The sequence below is a fragment of the Heloderma suspectum genome, chromosome 11, assembly GCF_057233095.1.
Source record: "Heloderma suspectum isolate Gila_16-S chromosome 11, 16-S_ref, whole genome shotgun sequence".
NCBI lineage: Eukaryota > Metazoa > Chordata > Lepidosauria > Squamata > Helodermatidae > Heloderma > Heloderma suspectum.
In genome coordinates, this window is record NC_139468.1 from 32,993,241 (window position 1) to 33,015,908 (window position 22,668).

At 46.3% G+C, this 22,668-nt stretch overlaps 1 protein-coding gene across 1 annotated transcript in view; it reads left to right on the forward strand.

Annotated features, from left to right (window-relative positions):
• ADAMTS17 (ADAM metallopeptidase with thrombospondin type 1 motif 17) overlaps positions 1-22,668 on the forward strand; it is a 269,363-nt gene that overhangs the window by 173,000 nt on the left and 73,695 nt on the right. The window contains exons 12-15 of the mRNA XM_084816449.1: positions 506-651; positions 6,473-6,639; positions 9,177-9,304; positions 20,922-21,042. Coding sequence (XP_084672575.1) covers positions 506-651; positions 6,473-6,639; positions 9,177-9,304; positions 20,922-21,042 — 562 coding nt within the window. The remainder of the gene's footprint in view (positions 1-505; positions 652-6,472; positions 6,640-9,176; positions 9,305-20,921; positions 21,043-22,668) is intronic.

The following is a 22,668-nucleotide window of genomic DNA, read 5'->3' on the forward strand; positions in this document are numbered from 1 at the left end:
TGACATGAGATGCTGTCCAGCAGCTACTAAGTAAACTAACAGTGTGTCTGTATGTGTCTCTGTGATGTTCTTTTTCTGCACAATAGTTTCTGAGCTGACTCCTTGTAGATCTGCAGGAGCCATTGACCTGAGCCACGAGAGCACCACCCTTGGATATCCGAATCCTGCATTGAGCAGGGGGTTGGACTGAAGGTGTTATGGGCCCCTTCCAACCCTACTATTCCATGATTCTATTCTTAATTCACCCCCCAATTTTACCAATCTCTGTAGGGGTCACTCCAGGCATCCAATTTCCACGCTCCTTGCAAGCCACAGATTTAATCTCGTTTGTTGCTTAGCCGTAACTGGCCAGTTACTTTCTCTGTATTCTGACATGGCAAGTGATTCTGTACTTAAGTACTTAACAGCATCCTTGTAGTTGTTCCCCTGTTGTTTTCATCTGCCTCGAGTGCCTGTGTGTCAAGGCCATTGTTCACGCAGTTCTCCTTGCTCCCTTGTGTTCCAGTGGTGTCGAACTGGGGAGTGCGTCAGCAAAACTCCCATCCCTGAACACGTCGACGGAGACTGGAGCACGTGGAGTCACTGGAGCATGTGCAGCAGGACTTGCGGGACTGGTGCCAGATTCAGACAACGCAAATGTGACAACCCACCGTAAGTTGACTCATTCCAATGAGACCTTGAAGGATGAAGACACCTGTTGGAACATGGGAAGCTGTCTCATACCAAGTCAGCCTGCTGGTCCATCTAGCGCAGTATTGTCTGTGCTTATTGGCAGTGGCTCTCCAGGGTTTCAGACAGAGGTCTTTCTTTCCCAGTCTGACCTGGAGTAGGGATGTTGGAGAAATCCATCCAGGGGGTGGAATTCGCCAAGCTTTCAGCAGCTTGGCCCCCCAGAGTTCAGCTCGCCTCCTCACAAGCTGGTCCGACTTGATCGTAGTGAGTCGGTCCAGCGTGCGGGTTTCTTGTTTTTCATAAATAAATAGCAACTTGCGCACATTGCAGCAGCAATTTGCGTAATTTGTACAAATTCCAGTCATAATTTGCACAAATTGCACCTGCAATTTGCACAAAATTTCAGGTGCAGTTATGCAAATTACGGCCAAAACGTGTGTCAATTACGCAAATTGCACCTGCAATTTGCATGAGTTGCTATATATGGGGTGGGGGGAACCTGAGAAAAGTTCCCGGATTTGGGGGAAAGGCTATGGCTTGGCTCGTCGCAAATGCAAGCTGAGCCAGGGATGCCGGGGAAATCTAGCGAGCCCCAAAAGGACTGGATTTCCTCGCAACGGACATGCCTAACCTGGAGGTGCCAGGGATTGAAGCTGGGACCTTTTGCATTGGAAGTACGTGCTCTATCACTACTGCTAAGCCCTTCCTTTACTGATGTAGTAACCTTGCTGAACCTAAGCACATCTGAGTCTGGACACTGTCTAGATAGGAGACATCCTGGGAACTCTATGCTGCAGGAAAAAGGTAGGATATAAATACAATAAATAAATACAGTAGTGCATAAAGCAAGACAAAATATGCTTTCATTGCTTTGGGAGGCTTCCTTGTGGCTCTTGTGGTTTTCTTGCAGTTTCCTCCTTTGGTGGTTGTTTGGTGTGCCAGTTAAATCCTCAGCTCACATCCCTCAGGTCCTGGGTTCAAAACCCAGTGCAGGGGCCCAGGCCTGACATTATGGAAGAATCCCAGAAATAATCATACCCACTTGGAGAAAAGGGGATCAGTCAGATCACTGCCTCTTTAATTTCAGACTTCTGCAACTTTCAAGCGCTATACAAAATGGACTCAGAAGACTGTAGTGTGAAAGAGACAGCTAAGCGTGTTATTTGTTCATTAATTCATTTAAGTAAATTTAAAGGGGGGAAAAGCATGCAGAAACAACTAAAAACATGCGGTCTCCTCCCATTCCTTCCAGGTTGTAACCAAAAACAGTGGGGGTGGGGTTTCGGGTGGTTGGCCAGTAGCCACACACATGATTAGCCCATACTTCCATTTCATGTTAATGTTTGGTGAGGCTAGCTAGCAAACAGCGTAATAGAGAAAAGAGCTGCTGCTGCCCAACACAGCACCAGCAAACTGGGATCGGCACGGGAGGGGGTACCTGTCAGAAGCTGGCTGGAGCTATGCTCAGACCAGTTTTGGCTCAGGGGCTTTCAGTTGCAAACCAATAAGCTGGAAGAATATCTAGAACTCTCCAAAACAAAGAAGCAAAATAAAGATTATAAGCATGAGAACTTTTCTGATGGCGTTTTCCTTTTTCATCTCACCTGTGCCATGAACTCACTAGGTGACCTTGGGCAAACCACAGTCTCCACAGTAGGGAGATAATGATACTGACCTACTTACAGGGTTGTTGTAAGGATTACCGAGATAATGTATGTGAAGTAAGGATGTCGGAGAAATCTGTAACGGAACCAAATGAGTTTGGATTTTCATAAATCCGACCCATGGATTCTGCAGCGGTCTTTTCCTCTGTCGGGAGGATTCCACAAACTCGCAGACCAGTTTTCTAACTTTCCCGAATAAAAAAAAAGCCAGCTAAAAATGTGCCTTTCCCCTGTAGGCTAAAATGTGAAAATGTACATTTGGGGGAATTTGCACAAAGTCAAACTGGGAAAGTTGCGCAAATTGACTGCGAGCACATGTCCGGCAATCTGAGGATATTTTTGGCATTCGCGCTTGCGATTGTGTTTGGGGCATGCAGTTTGGGAGGCGGAAAATGTGACATCTTTTCAATGCCTCCTAAAAACACACCTTTTCACCCAGGCTTTCCCTGGGCTGTAACTTCTACTGGGTTTTACTTTGGTTTTATGTAGTACTTTTAAACTTTTAAAACTTTTATATTGTGTTTAGTCATGTAGTGTTTTATGGTTTAAATGGCTGTGAACGCTTCAGAGAGCCTCAGCTATTGGGCAGTATAGAAATGTAATAAATGAATAAATAAGAATATTTTGCAAGCAAAAGTGAAATTTTCATATATCTTTAGCTAGTGGTGCAGCTCAATCATTTTAGACTCTGGACTTACTGGACTTATGGGGAACTCCATTAGACAGGCATTTTGTAATATGTCAGTTGTAAAGCACGCATTTCTCTTCCCGCCCCAACCATTCCATGCTTTACAACTGCTTCAATATTGCTGATATGTGGGAGGGTTGGAAAAGCCCTGTTTGCCAACCCATATTAAAAAAAAATACTCCGAGCATGTGCCCTCTGGCCAGCTAGGCGGCTAATAAATCTAATAAATAAATAAAACGTGCAGTTTCACAGTTTCAATACACATCATAGCACCATCGTGACTGCAGGAATAAAGTGGTGTCTTCTTCTGGCTGCTCTCCTGATACTAAACACATTGACTTGGCAATGAGAGCCACCTTTGCTGTAGAAAAGGATAATATATTTTTAAAGTAAAAATAATAAAATGAACATCTGTAACCATATACACGCCTGGCTGGCCAGCCCCTAACTATAAAATGTCTTTAAAAATAAGAAGGAAGGATGCTGCAGTGAGCAGTGTCAGCCCACATGTCTGTGCTGACCCAGGTACTGATGTCCGGTCTCCGCTCCCATCAGCTACTGCTGGAGGGGGGTTGTGGGACCCCAGACCTTGGCCCTCATCTCCAACCCTGGCTGCACCACTGCACTGAGTTATGGTCCCTCCCCAAACTCATTGATTAGCACTTTTTTTGTAGCAGGACAGTGCGTCACAAGGGGTACTCTGGCCCCGGCATGGAGGGGTTTATCGAAGGAGATATACTGATGAGTTGGTTGCTGCTGCACATTGGAATCCATGATGGAAATTCGGTCTGGCTGAGGAGGATTAACTGGATGTTTTAGGCCTCGCTTCGATATCAAGGATTAGATCCTGTGAGCTTTAGCACGATCTTCTCTCGTATGTAGATTCTGAGACAAGAAGGAGCTGGGTTTGGATCTTATCCAGTTGCGTCTATTAACAAGGTTGCTTATGTCTACTGGGATCACGTTTCCCACCAGTGTCGTGCAGCTTCCTACGGTGGAACTCGTCGGCTGTTTCAACTGGGCATCGAAACATCAAGAAATCAGTGTGGGTGCTAAATGGATGTTACAAACTACAGTCTGCTCAGACATGTTGGACAAGGAAGAGCCCTGGGGCTCAGTAGCAGAGCTAAAAAAAGAATCTTTAAAGAAAAAATCTCAGGTCACAGGGGCCGAGAAGGACCCCTGTCTCAAACGCAGGTGCTCTCGTGCTAGTTGCGGTAGATAGTCCTGGGCTGGGTAATCCCTTGCTCTGACACCCCATTGGCACAGAACGGTAAGACAGAATTGCTGGGAATTCTGGGGTATCGGTCATGAGCAGGAGCGTTGGTGCATGCAGGAGCAGCTACAGTAGCCAAGAACTTAAGAGCGATAGAGGAAGCTTACCATTACATCCGAACTCAGACTCCTGGCTCCCCTGTCCTTTAACAAGACTAAATCTGGAAGCCTGGGTTTTGAAGCCAGGCTTCCAGGTCCTGGGTTTTTTGAGGAGCCTCCAGGAAGCCACAAGCAGGGAATAAAAGTAAGGACCTGCTGTTTGTCCTCCACCTGGTATTAAGAGAGATACTTGCTCTGTACATGGACGTTCCATTTATTTATCATGGCTAAGAGGTATTGATAGACCTCAGCTGGGAAAGGGTTGGGTAGAAGGCCTATGTTTCGGGAGTGCAGTGGTGGAACACCTGCTTTGCATGGAGAAGGTCCCAGGTGCATTCCCCGACTTCTCCTAGTATGGCTGGGAAAACCCCTGCCTGGAAGTCTGGAAAGCCGCTGCCAGACACTGTCAACAATACTGGGTCTGACTCAGTATAAGGCAGCTTCCTGTGTTCTCAGGATGGCAACCCCTGCCTTTGATAGCTCCCTTCCTGGCCATAGAGCATCACTACATTCTGCTCAGGCAGTCATGTGCACTCCTGAGGACCTACTATAGTAAGTGTGGAAAGAGGGTATCGGGACTTGTTGATCACTGTCCCATGGGCAAGACACATCACTGCAGCATCACAGTAAAGTGTCAGGAACTGCTGCTCACTATTACGTGGAGGTGTTAACTTCATCTATCTCAGCCTGCCCACATTTTAAGATCAACAACCAAGGCCTGTCTCACAGGCCCACCACTGAGAACAGCTGGATTGGTGGGCACAAGAGAGGGGGCTTCCTTGGCAGTTGCCCCACGTCTGTGGAGCACATGGGGTTTGTCAGGTCCAAGCATTACAGGCTTTTAGAAAAAGCTTGGAAGATCCTCAAGTTTTCTGTAGCTTTTGTATAAGATGGGTTTTATTGGGCTGCTATTGGTTTTAGCTATACTTAATTATTGGTTTTTAGCATCTTTCTGAGCTAGATGGTTTTAAATGTTGCTGTTATCACTGGTTCTTACTAATGTTTTTTAAGCTGACTGCTATTTGTATTTTGCTTTGGAAACCACCATTAGAGTTGGCCTATTGACATAATCCCCAGCTCTCAGACCTTCCAGTGTGCAGCAGAGGATTTCGATGAGGCACAGGGTACTTCTTGGGTAGGACAGTCAGTATCTTATTCAGGGCCCTCCTGACCAGAGAACACAGCCCTGCCATCATCCTCTGGTTCAGAAGATGAGCCCCCAGAAGAAAATCCATCTTCCCAGCCTTGCAGAAGCCTTGGGCTATGACACCAGGCAAGGGCCCTTTAACAGTCCAGTCAGCTCCTCCAAGAGGGTCAGAGCTGACCACACTGCATAGCTTTTCAGCCTACATAAGGCTTCACTTGCCTTTAGCTCCCTGCTGAGACAATATCTTCCTGTTGTAGAAGATGAGTTCCACCAGCAAGACTCACTTGGAGCTCTTTAAGGTCCTATTTTCTTCCTGCCTTGATCTGACTTCCAGATAGAGGTCTACAAAATTATGCATGATGTGGAGAATGTGGATAGGGAGACATTTTTCTCCTTCTCTCAAAATATTAGAACCCAGGGTCATCCTATGAAGCTGACTGGTGGGAGATTCAGGGCAGATAAAAGGAAGTACTTCTTCACACAGTGCATAGTTAGACTATGGAATTCACTACCACGGGATGTAGTGATGGCTGCCAATTTGGATGGCTTTAAAAGGGGGTTGGACAAATTTATGGAGGAGAAGGCTAATAATGGCTACTAGTCCTGATGGCTATGAGGTACCTCCACTACCAGAGGCAGTGAGCCTATGTACACCAGTTGGTGGGGAACATGGGCGGGAGGGTGCTGTTGCACTCATGCCCTGCTTGTGGGTTCCCTTTGACCGCTGGTTGGCCACTATGTGAACAGAACGCTGGACTAGATGGAACCTTGGTTTGAAGAATGGTTTGAAGAGCATGGCCCTTATGTTCTTTTGTTCTTCGATGCTACCAGCTTCCCTTGCGAGCCTCAAGGAACCACAGAATAGGGCATCTACAAGTATTCTATGTTAAATAAATAACAGTGGTCCATGTTTTTGTTCATTAACAGGCCTGGACCTGGGGGCAAAAACTGTCGTGGAGCAAGCGTTGAACACACAGTTTGTGAAAACTTACCCTGCCCCAAAGGGGTGCCCACATTCCGGGACCAACAGTGCCAGTCTCACGACGGATACACCAACAAGAAGAAAAGCCTCTGGACTGCTGTTATCATGGATGGTAAGTTTCTGTACGCTTGTGAATCGCTCCCCAACCCCTGCCACTCTCAATCAGTCCAAGGTCCTACCAGAGTAGGGGCCACTGCACATGCTATATGGCAGAAAATGGGAGTTTGTCACTGTGGCTACGCATAGCAGAGAACAATTTGCCATCAACCATTCCTGTGCAGCATGCACACATACAAGTTTTATGGCTAATATTATTTGTGCCTTCTACAGCGGGGCTGGGGAGAGGCTCCAGAGACACAATGGGTCCGGCTCCAGAGACACAAGTCTGGGTCACATGTGAATGTCCATCCCATCATGATGCAACAGCAAGTGACAACTTATATTTATTTTAATTTTAAAATACATTTCTGTCCTGCCCTTAAAAAAAAAGACCCCCGGCTGCTTACAAACACATAATCACAAACTACGATCAATAAAGTTCAAATAATAAATAAAAAGCAGCAAATGAAGTGGCTTGTTGTTGTGATGGTTTATTGAAATTCTTAGTTGTTAAGTTATGTTTTGTAAATGACTCTGGAACTGTTGTGGGGTTTGTTCATTTGTTTTAGATTAGGGGCAGTATATAAACATTTTAAATAAGTAAAACCAGTTGTACCAGGGCTTAAAGTTACTGAATTGCCTGGAGAAATAGAAAGAGTTTCACCCAATGCCAAAAAGATAGCAAAGAGGCAATTGAGCCTCCCTAGAGAAAACATTCTGTAGTCCAGGGGCCACCACCCCGAAGGTCTCCTCATCTCAGTTGTTGTGGGCACGCGGAGAAAAGGCCCTGAGGACAATCTCAGTATTAGGCAGACTGCTGTGGAGTGGAGACAGATGATTCTTCAACTTAAATCTCAGGTAGCCAAGATACAATATTTCTTTCTTTTCTTTCTTTAATTGAATGTTTCAAAGTAACAATGAACAGTAACAAATTTAAGTACATAACATGAGAGTCCATTTCTTTACAGTCCTCCTGATCACTCAGGATCTCTATTTGGTACAAGCAGGATTATCTGATAAAATTATCACACATCCTAATAGACCATGCCATAGAATTCCATGTGTCGTAGGATGTGGGCATGTGTTCTTCTCAATATTAGCGAATACTGTACCTGAAGATGTTTGCTGAGTTTCTCCATTAGTGCAAGCTCCCAAATTTTCTGTTTCCATATGATAAGAGAAAGCTCATTTGCTGATTTCCAGTTAGCAGCTATGACCAACCTGGCTGCCGTACAGAAAAAAGCCAGGAACTCTTTATATCTTTTTTGTGTATTGGAGTCCATATAAAGAGACAGTAGTCCCGGTTTTGCAGATAGCGTTATATCTTGTTGTGCGACCTCACTGGTGAAGGCAAAGACCAGGACCCAAAATCTTTCCACCATTGGGCATTTCCACCACATGAACGGGTAGGTGCGGTATTTTTCAAAGTTAACACATTCAGTGCCAGTCACTGAGTGCGTGGCAAAAGCAAGCAAGCAAGCAAGCAAGCAAGCAAGCAAGCAAGCTAGATAGATAGATAGATAGATAGATAGATAGATAGATAGATAGATAGATAGATGTGTGTGTGGGAGAGACAGAGAGAGAGAGACAGACAGACAGACAGACAGACTCTGTACTCTGCTGACTTTTAGATCACCAAATTGGTCACCACTGCTGTTTTGCTGACGATAGGTTATAGAACATAGTTTGCAGCAGGAGATCCTGAACAACCATCATGCAACCCCTTTGCTGAGGGTACTGCACTGGCTGCCTACTTGCTACTGGGCCAGGTTTAAGGTTTTAGTACTAGTGTACAAAGCCCTAAACAACTTGGAACCAGAATACCCGAGAGAGCGCCTTCTGCCTTAGCAACCTGCCCGGTCACTGAGGTCATCAGAGGGCATGTTTTTGGTAGTTCCACATGGACCCATGGCCCAGCTGGAGTCCACCAGGAAGAGAGCCTTCAGTGTGGTGGCCCCCTTCCTGTGGAATTCCCTGCCTTTGGAGGTCAGGCAGGCGCCAACGTTGTGTTGCTTTCGGCGCCTCCTGAAAACATTGTTATTTTGGGAAGGCTTCCTTGAGTGACCAGCTGCAGTTTAGCAAAACTTGGTTTGTCAGAACTCTGTTTCTTTACAAACAACATTATTTTAACATGGTATTTTTATTCTTTTATAATCTTTTATCCTGTCTGCTGTTCACTGCTTTGAGATCTTTGGATATGGAGCGGTATACAAATATTGTCAATACATAAATAAATAAATTACCAAGATGTATCCCAATTGGCTGCTGTAGGACTTGGTTCAATCCGTCATGCAATCAGTGCTTTGTGAGCTCATTTCTGCCTCCCCTTCAGTTGCTGGCAAATTCAACAAAGCTGTAGTAGGCCTCGGGGGGTGGGGGCAGGCAGGGGAGGGAGGGATAGGAGAAGGAGGCACAACTATTGCTGGGTATTAAGGGACCAAGTACTTGGAGCTTATTTAAAATGTTTATATACTGCCCCTAATCTAAAACAAACGAACAAACCATCCTTTAACCAACGTCAACGCTGTTGCAATATTATTTTTTTTCCAGATAAGCCCTGTGAACTTTACTGCTCCCCATTCGGGAAGGAGTCCCCTGTGTTGGTATCAGACAGGGTGGTCGATGGTACCCCATGTGGCCCTTACGAGACTGACCTCTGCGTTCATGGCAAGTGCCAGGTGGAGTAGCTTTTTTGTTACTTTCTCTAAGTCAACATGTCACATCTGTTACGTTGCGCTTTGGCAAAGGCATGTTTGTTGCAGGCTAATAGATCAGAGGTTGCTTGGCTGTGACAGTGGGGGTGTGTGACAAAGCAACTGTTCCCCCTACCCTTAGGTAGATGCAGATGCAGATGAAAACTGATGCAATTCACTGATGGAGGTGGTGTGGATTTATTTATTTATTTATTTATTAACATTCATATACCACCTTATTTGCTAAAAAGCCATCCAGATGGTGTACGACAACGTCAGACAATAAAACCTTAACCCAATTTTGAAAAAAAAAAACTATCAAGAACATTAAAAACAGTAAAACAGCGACATCATTTAAAAGGCTAAATTAAATAGATGCATCTTCACACCCTTTCTAAAAGGCAGGAGAGTGGGAGCCCATTGTAGGTCTTGATTCTTGATCGCATTCTACAGTTTGGGAGCATCACAGGAGAAAGCCCTTTCACACGTGCCCGACAAATGGGCCTCTGTGGGTGATGGTGTCCTCAAGAGGTCCTCTCCTGCAGATCTTAATACCTGGGCAGGTTCATAACAAGACAGGCAGTCCTTTCAATGGCCAGGTCCTAAGCTGTTTAGGGCTTTAAAGGTTAAAACAAACACCTTGAAATGACTCCAGAAAGCAATTGGCAACCAGTCCAGATCTTTCAAGACAAGTGTAATCTGGTCCTGAAACTGTGCACCAGTTAGCAGCCTAACTGCCGCATTTTGCACCAGTGGAAAACCTCTGGACACTCTTCAGGGGTAGCCCCACATAGAGCACATTGCAGTATTCTAAGTGTGATGTAACCCTATTCTGGCAGGACTGTGCTACCTCAGTTTTCAGGTAGAGAATTGTTTGTTTAGCAATGCCCCAGTATGAAAATCATGCCCCAGGTCAAATCTTTCTGCCACTGAATTCTTAAAGGCTAGGAAGAAATGTTGTTGACTTTCATAGATGGATCAGTCTTTCTAATTACGGAATTGGAAAACATTTTAATGTAGAACCAGAGTTTGCCTGACCATGCTCTTGACTTCTATAATAAGCCTGATGATACACGCTTAGTATATAAGTCTTGAACAGCTGGAGGTGAATAAACAGTGCTCTTCGGGAGACTTTCCCAATAGTGCAAGCTTGGGGGGACCTCTGGTGGGTCCTCTGCTCTCTTTGAATTCCTGTGATTTGTAGGGACGTCTGTCACCTGGAAATCCAGCCCTTTTCGAGCTAGCTGGACTTCCAAAGTGTACCCGACTCAGCTTGCAGTTGTGAGCTGAGCCACACATTGCCCCTGAATTCTGGGGACTTTTCTATGTTTTTTTAATGTGTGGAAATAGACAGTTGCACAAATTGCATCTGCAATTTGCATAATTTGCGTAAATTGCAGCAACAATTTGCTCAAATTGCGGCTGCAATTTGCTCAAATTATGCAAATCGCAGCTGCAATTCGCACAAATTACGCAAATTGCAGGTGCAATTTGTGGACATGTCTATTTCCTCAAATAAAAAATATACAGAAAATCCACTAGGTGGCCTGACTTGCTGCAGACCGAGGCGGGCCAGCGAGCAGAAGACAAGGCAAAGTCTGGGGGCTGAGCTCCACCCCCCGACCAGATCTCTAGTGATTTGCTACTGATTTAAGGTCCCTTAGCACATCCAGTGGAATTGAAATGACCCATCACCTTGGAGGAAACATCTTGATGTCCTTTCTCTGGGGATTCCAGAATCAGACATATTGGTATGGCAGCTGCTGTGCTTCTGATTCAGCCGTGTTGGATGAGCTGCCGATAAAGGGAGCAACATTCCCAGATAAGGCACATACTTTTCCAATGTGCACCGCCATGACATTTCCGCACCAATTGCAGGAATTCTGCCATGAATGGCTCCTGGCCCGGACTGGCCCCACATAAGTCTCTTTCAGCCACATAGAGGCCCGAGAAAGTATCCAGGCCATAGAACATGGGAAATTGCCTTATCCTAGGTCAGTCTAGCCCAGTATTACCTGTTCTGACTGGCAAGGTCTCAGGAGAGGTCTTTCACATCACCTACTTGCTAACTAACCTTTTACCTGGAGATGCCAGGGATTGAACCTGGGACTTCCTGCGTGCAAGGCATGTGCTTGAACACTGAGCTGTGGTCCCGCCCATCATAAGCTGAATGTCCTGTTGACTGAAGGGACTAGATACTCGCTAATTATAGGTATGTAGGAAGCTGCCTTATTCCGAGTCTGGCATAGGTCCATCTAGCCCACTACTGTTGACACTGACTGACAGTGGTTCTCCAGGGATTCAGGCAGGAACGTCTCGAGCCTTGCCTGGAGATGCCGGGACCTTCTGCATTGAAAGCATATGCGTTACCACGAAGCCACGGCTCCTTCCTAAGAATCCAAACTAAGTATGCAATCTCTTGTATCCAAACTAAGTATCAAGCCCCTTTGACAAAAGCCACACAGAGGTGCCCGTGACATTAGAAGGTCCAGAGATTAGTGTCAATTTGTTCTACTTTGAGGCAGAGGTTCTTTTAGGATTCAGAGGCAATAAGCACACAAGTGGATAGAAGTCAAAGATTTTATTTACTAGCAGGCAAGAAGATACAGAGAAATATTAGAGACTGAGCAAGATAGCTTACTTCTGTTGTTGGGGACCCCAGGAGTGACAACAGATACCCTAGTCAAATGGCTGGCATACAGCACTTCCTGCATTTCAGGTCTGTGTCAAAGTCCACTATAGGCAAGTTTCTGGGAACTGATATACTTGAGGGCTGCTGGACTACGTGCTGGCTGGCCATGCCAGCGACCTTCAGCATGCCTGGTGTGCTGGTCAACTCCCCTGTGCGTACTTATCCCTCCAAGGCTGAGGTAGTGGCCGTCAGCCAATACAGATAACCCTGGTGGCCATTCTTCACTCCCTAATTAATATCACCTGATGCAGACAGCTGACAGAAAATACAGAGAAATAATATGAAGCCATTTTAAAGGAGCTGGGCTCTCAAATGGAAATTCAGGCATAGAAGGACAATGGCTGTATACCAACTATGCTTCTCAGTATACAAAGGTCTGCCCGTTTGATTTTCCCATACACAAATGGGTGACGTTAACCTGCCTCTGGCCTGCTCTGTTTATGGGTCTTACCAATGCGCCATTTGGTAACATAATTCCTGGGCTCAATTTAAGTTGCTGGTTTTAATCCATAAAGTCCTCGATGGCCTGAGTCCAGACTACTTGGAAAGCTATGTGAGAGTATAAAATTGGGAAGTCCCTCCTCCCCAAGCCAACCCCTGCTTCAGTTCCAAAAACCACCCGCAATTTTCACTAGCTGAGGATCTGACCTGATTGTAAAAGCTGAACCATAAATTAATAAATAAAATTCCATTACCGTGTCCCCCCTCCCCCACCCACTCCATTTTCTTTTAATAGGTAGGAACACATTTTTTTCTTGATTCATCTGGTTCTGCTGAGGATCATTATTCTCGGCTTTATATAATAATTCTCTCTTTGTGACATCCCAGCTGGTTGCTGAATTCAATCGTAGTGTCTTTAAAGAATCCAAACTTGTATGTGAATGTTGGAAGATATCCAAAGATGAAAGTGATTTGAGAATATGACTAGAATATCTGTCTTTATTAAGAATACCTCTAAACCAAAGAGTTTTTCCCCATTTTCTTTTTTCGCATTTTGGTAGTTTGCCCCCAGTAGGATTTTTTTTTTTCTCACTCGCAAAATGTAAGCCCTTTGCCAGCATGATTTAAAAGTTTCTGAAAATAAGGGATTTGACAACAGCTAAATGTTCATAACGGTCATCAGATGTTTTGCAAAAGTCATCCAGTGAATAACAGGGCAGCAGCAAAGTGACCCTGACTTACAGAGTACCCAAAAAACACTTATTTGATTCTTCCACTTCTATGATTCTTCCTTGAGGCAGAGCAAAGTGTTTTAGGGCGCAATCCTGTCTGGATGCCTGTCAGCCTCTGAACTCAGAGGCTGATGGGCATCCCATGCAGAGTGGGAGGATCTTTGCCTCCACACTTCGCCTGCTCTGCATTTTTGCTAGATGGTCATTTTTGCCCCTCCAGCTAGGGCTCTGTGGAGGGGGACAGAAGGAGGCTGGGGAGGACTGGGGAGAACTCATATCCCCGCTTCCCCAGTCACTCCCTTCCCCACCCACAGAACCGCCCCTTTCCCTCCTCTCCGAGGTCGCCTTTGCGACCTCGGAGGGGCAGCTGGCGCGGTTCTCTCTGTGTCGGCGGGGAGAAGGCAGGGAGTTCGGACTCCAGGGTCCAAGGTTGGAGCACTGTACCTAGCCTCAGATGCAGGCATCCAAACTATCCTATCCCCCACCCCCAATGCTGTCTAGGAGCCGTAGGATTGTTCTCTTAGGGTCTTTCCGCAGATTTCACGCCAACAAGGCTAGTTTTACCACTGTGCCTACACTCAAGACGGAGTCAGAGCCAATCTTGGCTCTCTGATGAGTGTGCCTGTAGGGATGGCAGAGAATTCCGCCACGGATCTCGGTGAGGCCGAATGCCAGTGCATTTGGCCCACGAACTCCGTGGCAGAACGGCCTGCCACCCCCCCGCCACCCCCGCAGATCCCCCCCGGGACGAGACTCACCTGGGGCGGATCTTCTGGGCGGCGGTGGCAGCTCCAGCGGTGGCTTCGGCGGCAGTGGCTGCAGCGGCTGGTTTTCTGACCGGCTGCCGCTGCCGCCATTTCCACTCTTGTAAAAAAAAAAAAAAAAGACGTGATAGGCTACATAAAGATTTACGTAGCCTATCATGGCTAGGTATTAAAAAAAAACAACGACGTGATAGGCTATGTAAATCTTTACGTAGCCTATCATGGCTGGGTGCGTTTAAAAAAAAACAAAAACGCGTATGCAAATGGTGGCGGCTATAGCCGCCGCCATTTGCGTTCCTTTTTTTTGCCCGTCTTAGTCTACGTAAATATTTACGTAGACTATGACGGCGAAAATCAAGGGGAACGCAGATAGCGTAGCTAAAGATTTACGTAGGCTAAAACAGTGAATCAAAAAGGGACGCAAATAGCGCCCGCTCCGCTATTTGCGTTCCCCTTTGTTTTTGCCGTCATAGTCTACATAAATATTTACGTAGATTAAGAGGGCAAAAATAAGGAACGCAAATGGTGGCGGCCGTAGCCGCCACCATTTACGTACATGGTTTTTGTGTTTGTTTTTTACCCAGAGCCCTCCGCGGCCGGAAATCCGGCTGCGAACGGCTCTGGCCTGGCTGGGCCTGGCCAGCTGCTCCACGGAGCTGTCGCAGAGCACAGCCATCCACGGAGGATTCCGGGGGGAGGAACGGAGCGCCTCCCCCCCACCATCAACATAATCCGCAGAAAGGTAAGTCACTTTCGTACATCCCTATGTGCCTGTATTATAACATCTGAAGGACCAGCTTCTCTGCCCCTTGACAGTTATGCTTTGGGGTCCAGCAAGGTTCTATTCTGTCCCCTTTCCTGCTCAACATTTACATGAAAGTGCTGGGAGAGGTCACCCAGAGATGTGGTATGACATCTCGCCCTGCTCTCTCGCTCTCTCTTTCATCAAATTCAGATGAAGCTGTGGATGTCCTAGACCAGTGCCTGGGCATGGTAATGGATAGAATGAGGGCTAACAGAGTAACACTCAATCTAGATAAGAAATAACTCATTGGTGGAATGTCGGTGGGTAGTTTGTTCATCCAGTTGAGTGTTGTTCATTTCGTTCATTTCTGCCCTCCCTGCTCCCGGGAACACCCTTTTTGTGCCACTCTGTGCTGCTCTTATGAGCGTGGAGCGCAGAGCCATTCCATGCTGCCTATGAGGCAGCATGGGGGGTAGGCATGGCAGAGAATTCTGCCACGGATCTCAGTGAGGCAGAATGCCAGTGCATTTGGCCCCCCGAAATCCGTGGCAGAACAAAGCCCCCCCACCCCCCTGCCCCGCAAAATGGGCCTGGAACAGAGCACCTACCTGCTGCTGTCCGTGTTGCATTGCGAATGGCGGCCGCGTCTGCGGCCGCCATTCGCTTCTTCCATATAGCCGTGATAAGCTACGTAAATACTTACGTAGCCTATAATGGCTAACGCAGGGACGCCATTTGCCTCCGCCATTTGCGTTCCCTTAGTTTTGCTGTGATAGGCTACGTAAATACTTATGTAGCCTATCACGGCTTCTGCAGGGACGCAAATGGCGTCCCTGTGTTAGCCTTTATAGGCTACGTAAGTATTTACATAGCCTATCACGGCTATATGGAAGAAGCGAATGGCGGCTGCAGACGCGGCTGCCATTCGCAATGCAGCACAGATGGCAGCAGGTAGGTGCTCCATTCCAGGCCCATTTCACGGGGTGGGGGGGGTGGGGGGGCTTCATTCTGCCACTGATTAATTAAAAAATAATAAGTGGAAAAATTAAGCACTGGAAAATGTTCTGCCCCACATCACTAATTGATTTACACGTCCAAGAGCTTCAGTTCAACTTACCATGAGGTTGGTTCCCACTCAGGCAAAATCTCCAAGGAGTTTCAAGGGAAGCAGAAAAGAGGAGTGAAATTTCTCAAAGTTGTTGTTGGTGGTGGTTCTGTGTATCCTGCCTACAGAAAATACTAATACAGGCTGTTAGTCAAGTTGTGCTATAGGGTGCCGTCCTGTGCTTCTCACCAGCACTTTGTATCCTGTTGAGAATCTGGAGCTGCTTGGTGAATAAATGGCAAAACTGACAAATTCTGAGATCAGAGTTGCCACCGAATTTTGCCCAAAGCAAGTCCCTGCTTAGGAGAAATATCAGAGTCATTTTGAGGATGCTACATTTGGAAGTCGACTTATAAGTTGCACATGAATTTTGATGCATATCAGAACAGTGGAGGGTTTGGGGTGTGTGTGGGTTCCTTTCATTCCGCAAAGAGGGAGCTGCCATAGGCAAAAGGGAAAATAACTGTTGCTGTAAGCCGTGTGTGTGCGTGTATGAATTGGCCTTCCATGACTACTGGATAGTAGGAGCGAATGTTGGCACTACAGAGAAATATGCTATACTGACATAACCTTATGATTAATTTTCAGAATGATACTTAACGACATCAATATTTACATGCTATGGCAGCTTGTTTGGGTCAGCATATGGGAAGCATTACACAGTCCCATGAACGTGCGTGGTCATTTCTGATGTGTGAGGCAGTAATCATACTCGTGCTGGCGAAGCAACACCCAAACACATGTGCAGGATGTGTCAATGAGTATTTTGCAGAGAGATTCAAAAGCCACATGAAAAACCTCCTTTAAGAATACCCCATCGGTACAGAATACAGGTTGCACTCCAAAAGATTGGAGTCCTCTGGCAAATCCAGAGGACTCATTAAAAAGATTGGTGTCCGTATTCAAGGCCCACCAAGATGAATGTTCTAATACCGACCTTGTAATCCACCAAGCACACCAAGGCCAGCAGTAGCCTTGGTGGGACCCCTCAACGGGCCTCTCTGGGTAATGTAGCCATCCCTCCCCATGAAGAAGATAAGCACATCAGAAGAGCCCTGCTGGATCAGACCAAGGGTCCATCTAGTTGAGCATTCTGTTCACACAGTGGCCAACCAGCTGCCCATGGGACACCCACAAGTGGGACATGAGTGCCACAGCATCCTCCCTTACATATCCATTCACACAGATATGTAATTTCCATGTAGAAATGTGTAATGACCAATGCCAGTCTAAAGGGGCTTTTGCCCTGAGCCTGTAACTGGAGCCGCAGAGCTCTATGGAAGCTGGAGCAGAAGCACTGGAGATCTCTGTGGGAGCTGTTAATCTAGCAAAGGGCTGGGGAAGGGCTGAGAGCTTATAAGCTGGCTGGCCCTGGTTCAGCAGTTGCAGCTGAGTCTGCCTCATTCGTAGTCACAACAGGGTCTTCCTCCTCACAAGTAGATTCTTGTTCCAGGGTGAAAAGGTCTTCTGGCGGCCAGGTGGGCCCTCTGACAGCTCTGAGCATCTCACCTAGTGTGGTCCTGGTGAGCCGTGGGCAGTGGGAAGAGAGTCTGGAATCATGGCTGGGCTTGGGACACATGAATCGGGAACACAGGAAGCTGCCGTATACTGAATCAGACGCTTGGTCCGTCTAGCCCAGTATTGTCGACACTGACTGGCAGTGGCTCTCCATCATTTCAGGCAGGGGGGTTTCCAGCCCTACCTGGAGATGCTGGGGATTGAACCTGCAACCTTCTGCAGGCAAAGCAGGTGCTCTGGCCCACAGAGCCACAGCCCTTCCCAAGCCGCAGGACAAGGTTGAAGGGGTTCTTGGGAGCCCCTCAGATTGCCCCAGGTCTACTGTAGGACGGCGTTATGCTGGGGGTTTGGACTTCCCATCCTCTGAAGAGGTCTCTGTTCTTGGACTGTGGGCCTCAGCACAGCCCTGATCATGCCAGTCTTTGATGCTGGCCCCGGTTCCTAGATGTCCAAAATGAACCTAAGCATCATTTAACATTCTATGCATAGCTCAATATTTTGAAGCCGGGACATCAACGTGCCTTGCTTTAGTTGGAAATTATGATGATTCTTAAAAGGACTGATGCAAAACAGCTCAGTTTTTTTTCCTCAGATATTTTTGGCAACGCCTCCCCTTTTCAAAAATATTTCGCACTGCTTTAGAAAATGATCAGGTCTTGGTTTATGTTGCTCTTTCACTCATTCTTGCATGACTTCATTTACTCTGAGCAATGGCACTGTGTAGCCAAACCTGTGGCCACCTAGTCCTGTCACCCCATTCACTGCATGATCTCTGATTGCCTGAGATCACCCATGTCACTAATCCGGGAAGCAGAAAAATGCAGCAACCAAGGGAAAATGGTTACAGAAGCAGCAGCTTGCAGAAACCGTGGCACGAAATGGGACTGGAAAAAGTGAATTGCCCCTTCCCCTTCACCCCAAATCAATATTTTCTGCCCCAAAACCAAAACTAGATAATACTCAGCTCAGCTAAATAATTCTCATTACATTCCATCTCCCTACCCAGTGTGCTTTATGATGGGATTATTTAGTAATGCCTCCTGTTAGAAAGGCAATTAGCAGAGAAAAAACAAAAGGCAAAACAGAATGAGTGTTTACCAATCCCCCATGCACACAGGCTATTTTAGCACAATAAAGGAGACCACAGCCTTTTTTGGTGGAGGCAAAATGGTTTTAATCACAAATGTTCTTGCATTTAAAATGCAGGTACAGCATACAGTTTTGAGTTTGTTCAGTCCCTATTACATAGGCAGGAGTGAGAAAGGAAACACAAGTGCTCCCAGCAATGGTGGAGTGCAGAGTGATGGGGGGGGCAGCAGAGGAAGGGGAGGAACGAAAGGAAGAAATCACAGGAAACCACACTGTAGGCTATACAGATCCTGAGGCTAGCTGTGGTCTAAATTCCCATGAACTAACTGTGACACTGCCCCCTTCCAGTAACTTGCAGGTGAGGTTGCAGTATTCCCAATGATGTATTCCTTTGCTTCTTCTCTCCCATCATGTGAGGTGCCAGACAGGTGCCAGACTGTAGCTGCCAGCAGCCATTCTCTGGTCCATTACCTTCTGCGCAACCAGCATTCTGCTTTTGCCTGAAGCCTTGAAGACTGAGTTATGTTGCTCAAGGACCCCCACTATGCTTCATCATCAGCCCTGCCACTGACTGTGTCAGCTGACTCCAACGACCAATTGTTCTCCTCTGGGCCCTATAAAATCCCAATTCAGATCCTGAAACTTGACTGTTTGGGGCCTGAGTCCCACTGGACCTTGCCACACTGGCAAGATTCTCATTGATGTTTATTTTATATTACAGTAATTTATTTAAATTATTTTTAGGCCCTCTTCAAGGGCAGCGTAAGTATAAAGGCAGCATAAGTATAAAAGAAACAATATAGTAAAACAGTTTAAAAAATCAATAAAAACAGCAATTACAACTAAACCAGCAGCCCAATAATACAATTCAAGAAAAAGCCAATGAGAATGAGTGGATCTTCAGAACTTCCTTGACAGCCTGCAAAGATGGGGCTTGATGAACCCCCAATGGAACCTCATTCCAGAGGTGCAGGGCCACTGCTGAAAAGATCCTCTCCCTTGTTCTTACCAACCTAACCTCTCCTGGTGGTGGGCAAGTGAGAAGGGTCTCTGTTGATAACCTCAGAATGCAGACAAGCTGTTACAGGTGATGGTGGTCATTCAGGTAACTTGGACCCAAACTGTTTAGAGCTTTAATGGTTAAAACCAGCACTTTAAACTGGGTTTCAAGATGCACTAGCAACTAATGCAGCTGAGCAACATCGATGTCCCTTGGGGTAGTCGTCACAGGGAAATCTAGGCCTTTTGGGGCTCACCAGATTTCCCCAGAGCTCCTGGCTTGGCTGGCATTTGCAAGCCAAGCCACAGGCTTTTCCCCAGAATCTGGGAAATTTCTCAGAGCCCCTCCCCAATTGGTGTTTACACAAATTGCAGCAGTAATTTGCTTAATTTGCTCAAATTCAGGCCACAATATGCTTAATTTGCGCAAATTGCAGGCGCAGTTTGCACAGATTAATCATATTATGGATATAATTTGTGCAAATTAAGCGAATTATGACCACATTTTGTGTAAATGCTGATTTTAGAACATGAAAAAAACCTCAGAAATCCATGAGCTCACCTGACTCATACAGATTGTGTCGGTCCATCTCGCAGGCTGGTGAGGCGGAGTCCAGGGGGCCAAGCCTCTGAAAGCTTGGCGAACCTCACCTCCCATATGGATTCCTCTTGTCGGGGTAGAAACTGAGCTGATAGAACCCCAGAGCAGTTCTGATTCTGAGGAAGATCAGCAATCCATGGGAGAGGAGCCAGCTCATCCCTCACAGGCACAGCAGCTGGCAGAGATTCCTCCTGCCAGCATTCCTGAGATAGATAGTGATCCTAGCAGTGAGAAAGTGCAGGAACGAGGCTTGCTAGATGCTCGACACAGACGCAGGGAGCGACGAGCGATGGAAGGCGCGGAAAGGAGGCGTAGCATCCATTTGACGCACAAGCAATGGCCACCTCCCCTGGACCCAAGGGAAAGAGGGAGGATCTCTCCCTAGCCCATAAGTTCAGGGTCTTCAAGTGACTCTCCTTCAAACAGGGATCAACTGCCTACTCGGCGCATAGGCCACTCTGCTGTCACTGGTGATTAGCATCTGAAAGAGTCATTAAGTTGCAAAAGGATTAAAGCCTTGAAAAGAATTCTTTTGTCTGTGTCTTGAGTTGGCTATTGGAGTCTACTGAAAGAGGCCGCTAGTGCGCTCCTGACACCTCTGACATCCCTAGTGTCACATGAGCCAGCCGTCACCCCTCACCAATATCCGAGTAGCTATATTCTGCACCGGGTAAAGTTTCCAAACCATCTTCAAAGTCAGCTTGTCTTCAAAGGCAGTGGATGGACCAGCTTTGTAGTTTCCCTTTCTGATTACAACAATTTTAGCATAATAGTTTGGGTTTTGCCCTACCCAACACCCCTTCTGCCTTCCAGTGCTCTCTTCACATTGTGGTGTTCGATTAAAGGAGAATTCTCTGCCCATCCTCCTGTAGAAAACATTTCCATCGAAATAACAAAAGATCTCTTTTTACCAATAGAAAATCGGCTGTGATGGGATCATTGGCTCAGCTGCCAAAGAGGACCGTTGTGGTGTCTGTAATGGAGATGGCAAAACCTGCAAAGTAGTGAAAGGAGATTTCAACCATACCAAAGGGATGGGTGAGTAACCACTGGGTAGTCTTAGCTCCCTGATACTTGAGAACTGAAATGCAAAAGAGTCTGTGTTTGCAGAGGGCAAGGCACGTGCTGTATTTTGAATGCAAAGTAAAGACGTTCAACTTGTTAACAATGGTGTGGTGCTCAATTTGATATAGGTGTGGTCTGAAGCTGCTCAAAGTCTCATTCTTGATTCACATTCTGTGGTTTCAGAACACTCATGTGCCCCAAGGATTTCCCTTACCTTTTTCAGATTTCAGTAAGGACCTCAAGGTCTTAGGCATCTTGACTGGGGATGACCTTGAAACTATTGATCGTGATTGTTCCTTGTGTTCTACCATCCTGTTTCACAGTATGCAAGTGCATAGTCCAAAGCTCATGCACATCAAGACTGAAGATGTGTGTTGGACAAGTCATTCTGTGGGCTACCATTTTGAATAAATGTGTGAGCCTGCCTTACCACTCTCATACAAACCCCACGGTATTTGTTCTGATTTGCAGCTTTCTGTTTCTCATGGGCTCAGTCAAGTACCAGTCATTTTACTTGGTGGTACACATGAAACAATCTTGGTGAGGATTTAAATCCAGCATCATGCTAGTGGAAGTCTGCTAGCGTAACGGGACTTTCTCCCTCCTGCAGCCTTCTACACTGCTTGAAAATCTGTTCCGTTGGGTTTCTCAACCTGCCAAAGCAGATGTTGAGGGTGTGCAGGGGACTGAAGAGTGGAGGGGGAACTGCCCCCTCCTGATTCTACTGATGGAACTGCTTCCGTCAGTTGAACAGCACAAATTGAGTCAACCCTAGAAGTTTCAAGATTTCAAAGATTCATTTTCTTGCCCAATTCTCATTGATTTTAAAAGAGCTCATCCAGGGTTAACTTCAAGAGTTATGATGTTTGCTCATCCTGTGTTAGCATAAGTCACCTGTCACAACTCCTAGTAACCCCTACTATCTCCAAGCTGGGCTATGGAGGGGCTATGAAGTAGCAATTTGATGCATGTTCAGATGGAAAAATGTCTGCATTCTTTTTTCGTGTCAACATGCGTAGCACTTGACTGAAAAATGTCCTACAGTCCCCAGCATTCTTCAGCCAGCCTTGCTACTGGGGAATACTGGGAAGTGTAGGGCTTTTTTCCATCTTAACATGCTTAAGATTAGAGTTTTAATTGGACTTGAAAAGTGGGATATTTATATTTTATAAATACATATGTTATTTTTTTTAAATCAACAGGTGAAGAGTTCTGCCACATTGCAAGGTTCTACTGAAATCTGGTGATGTGTGTGTTTAGAGTCAGACTTGCAGGCTGTGTTAAGTTCACAGCTCCAGAAAAGAATGACCTTGTGTTAGGAAACTCATTGCAGTGGATATTGTGTAATATCTGCACGTTTTGCTCCACAGAATATAGAACCTGACCTCATCTTCTGTCAGTGGAGGCTGGTGGTTCCAATGTCAGTGGGGTGGTGAACCCGCTCTGGGTTTCAGTGAGAACTCTAAAGGTGTGAAATACCTTGGAGAGTTCCTTTAGAGTTCTGACTGGTTCTGAATGAAACCTGGTAACCCCCACTGACATCAGAGCCACCAGCCTCCACTGTCTTTTGTGATTTCTGATTTGTAAAAACAAACCCCA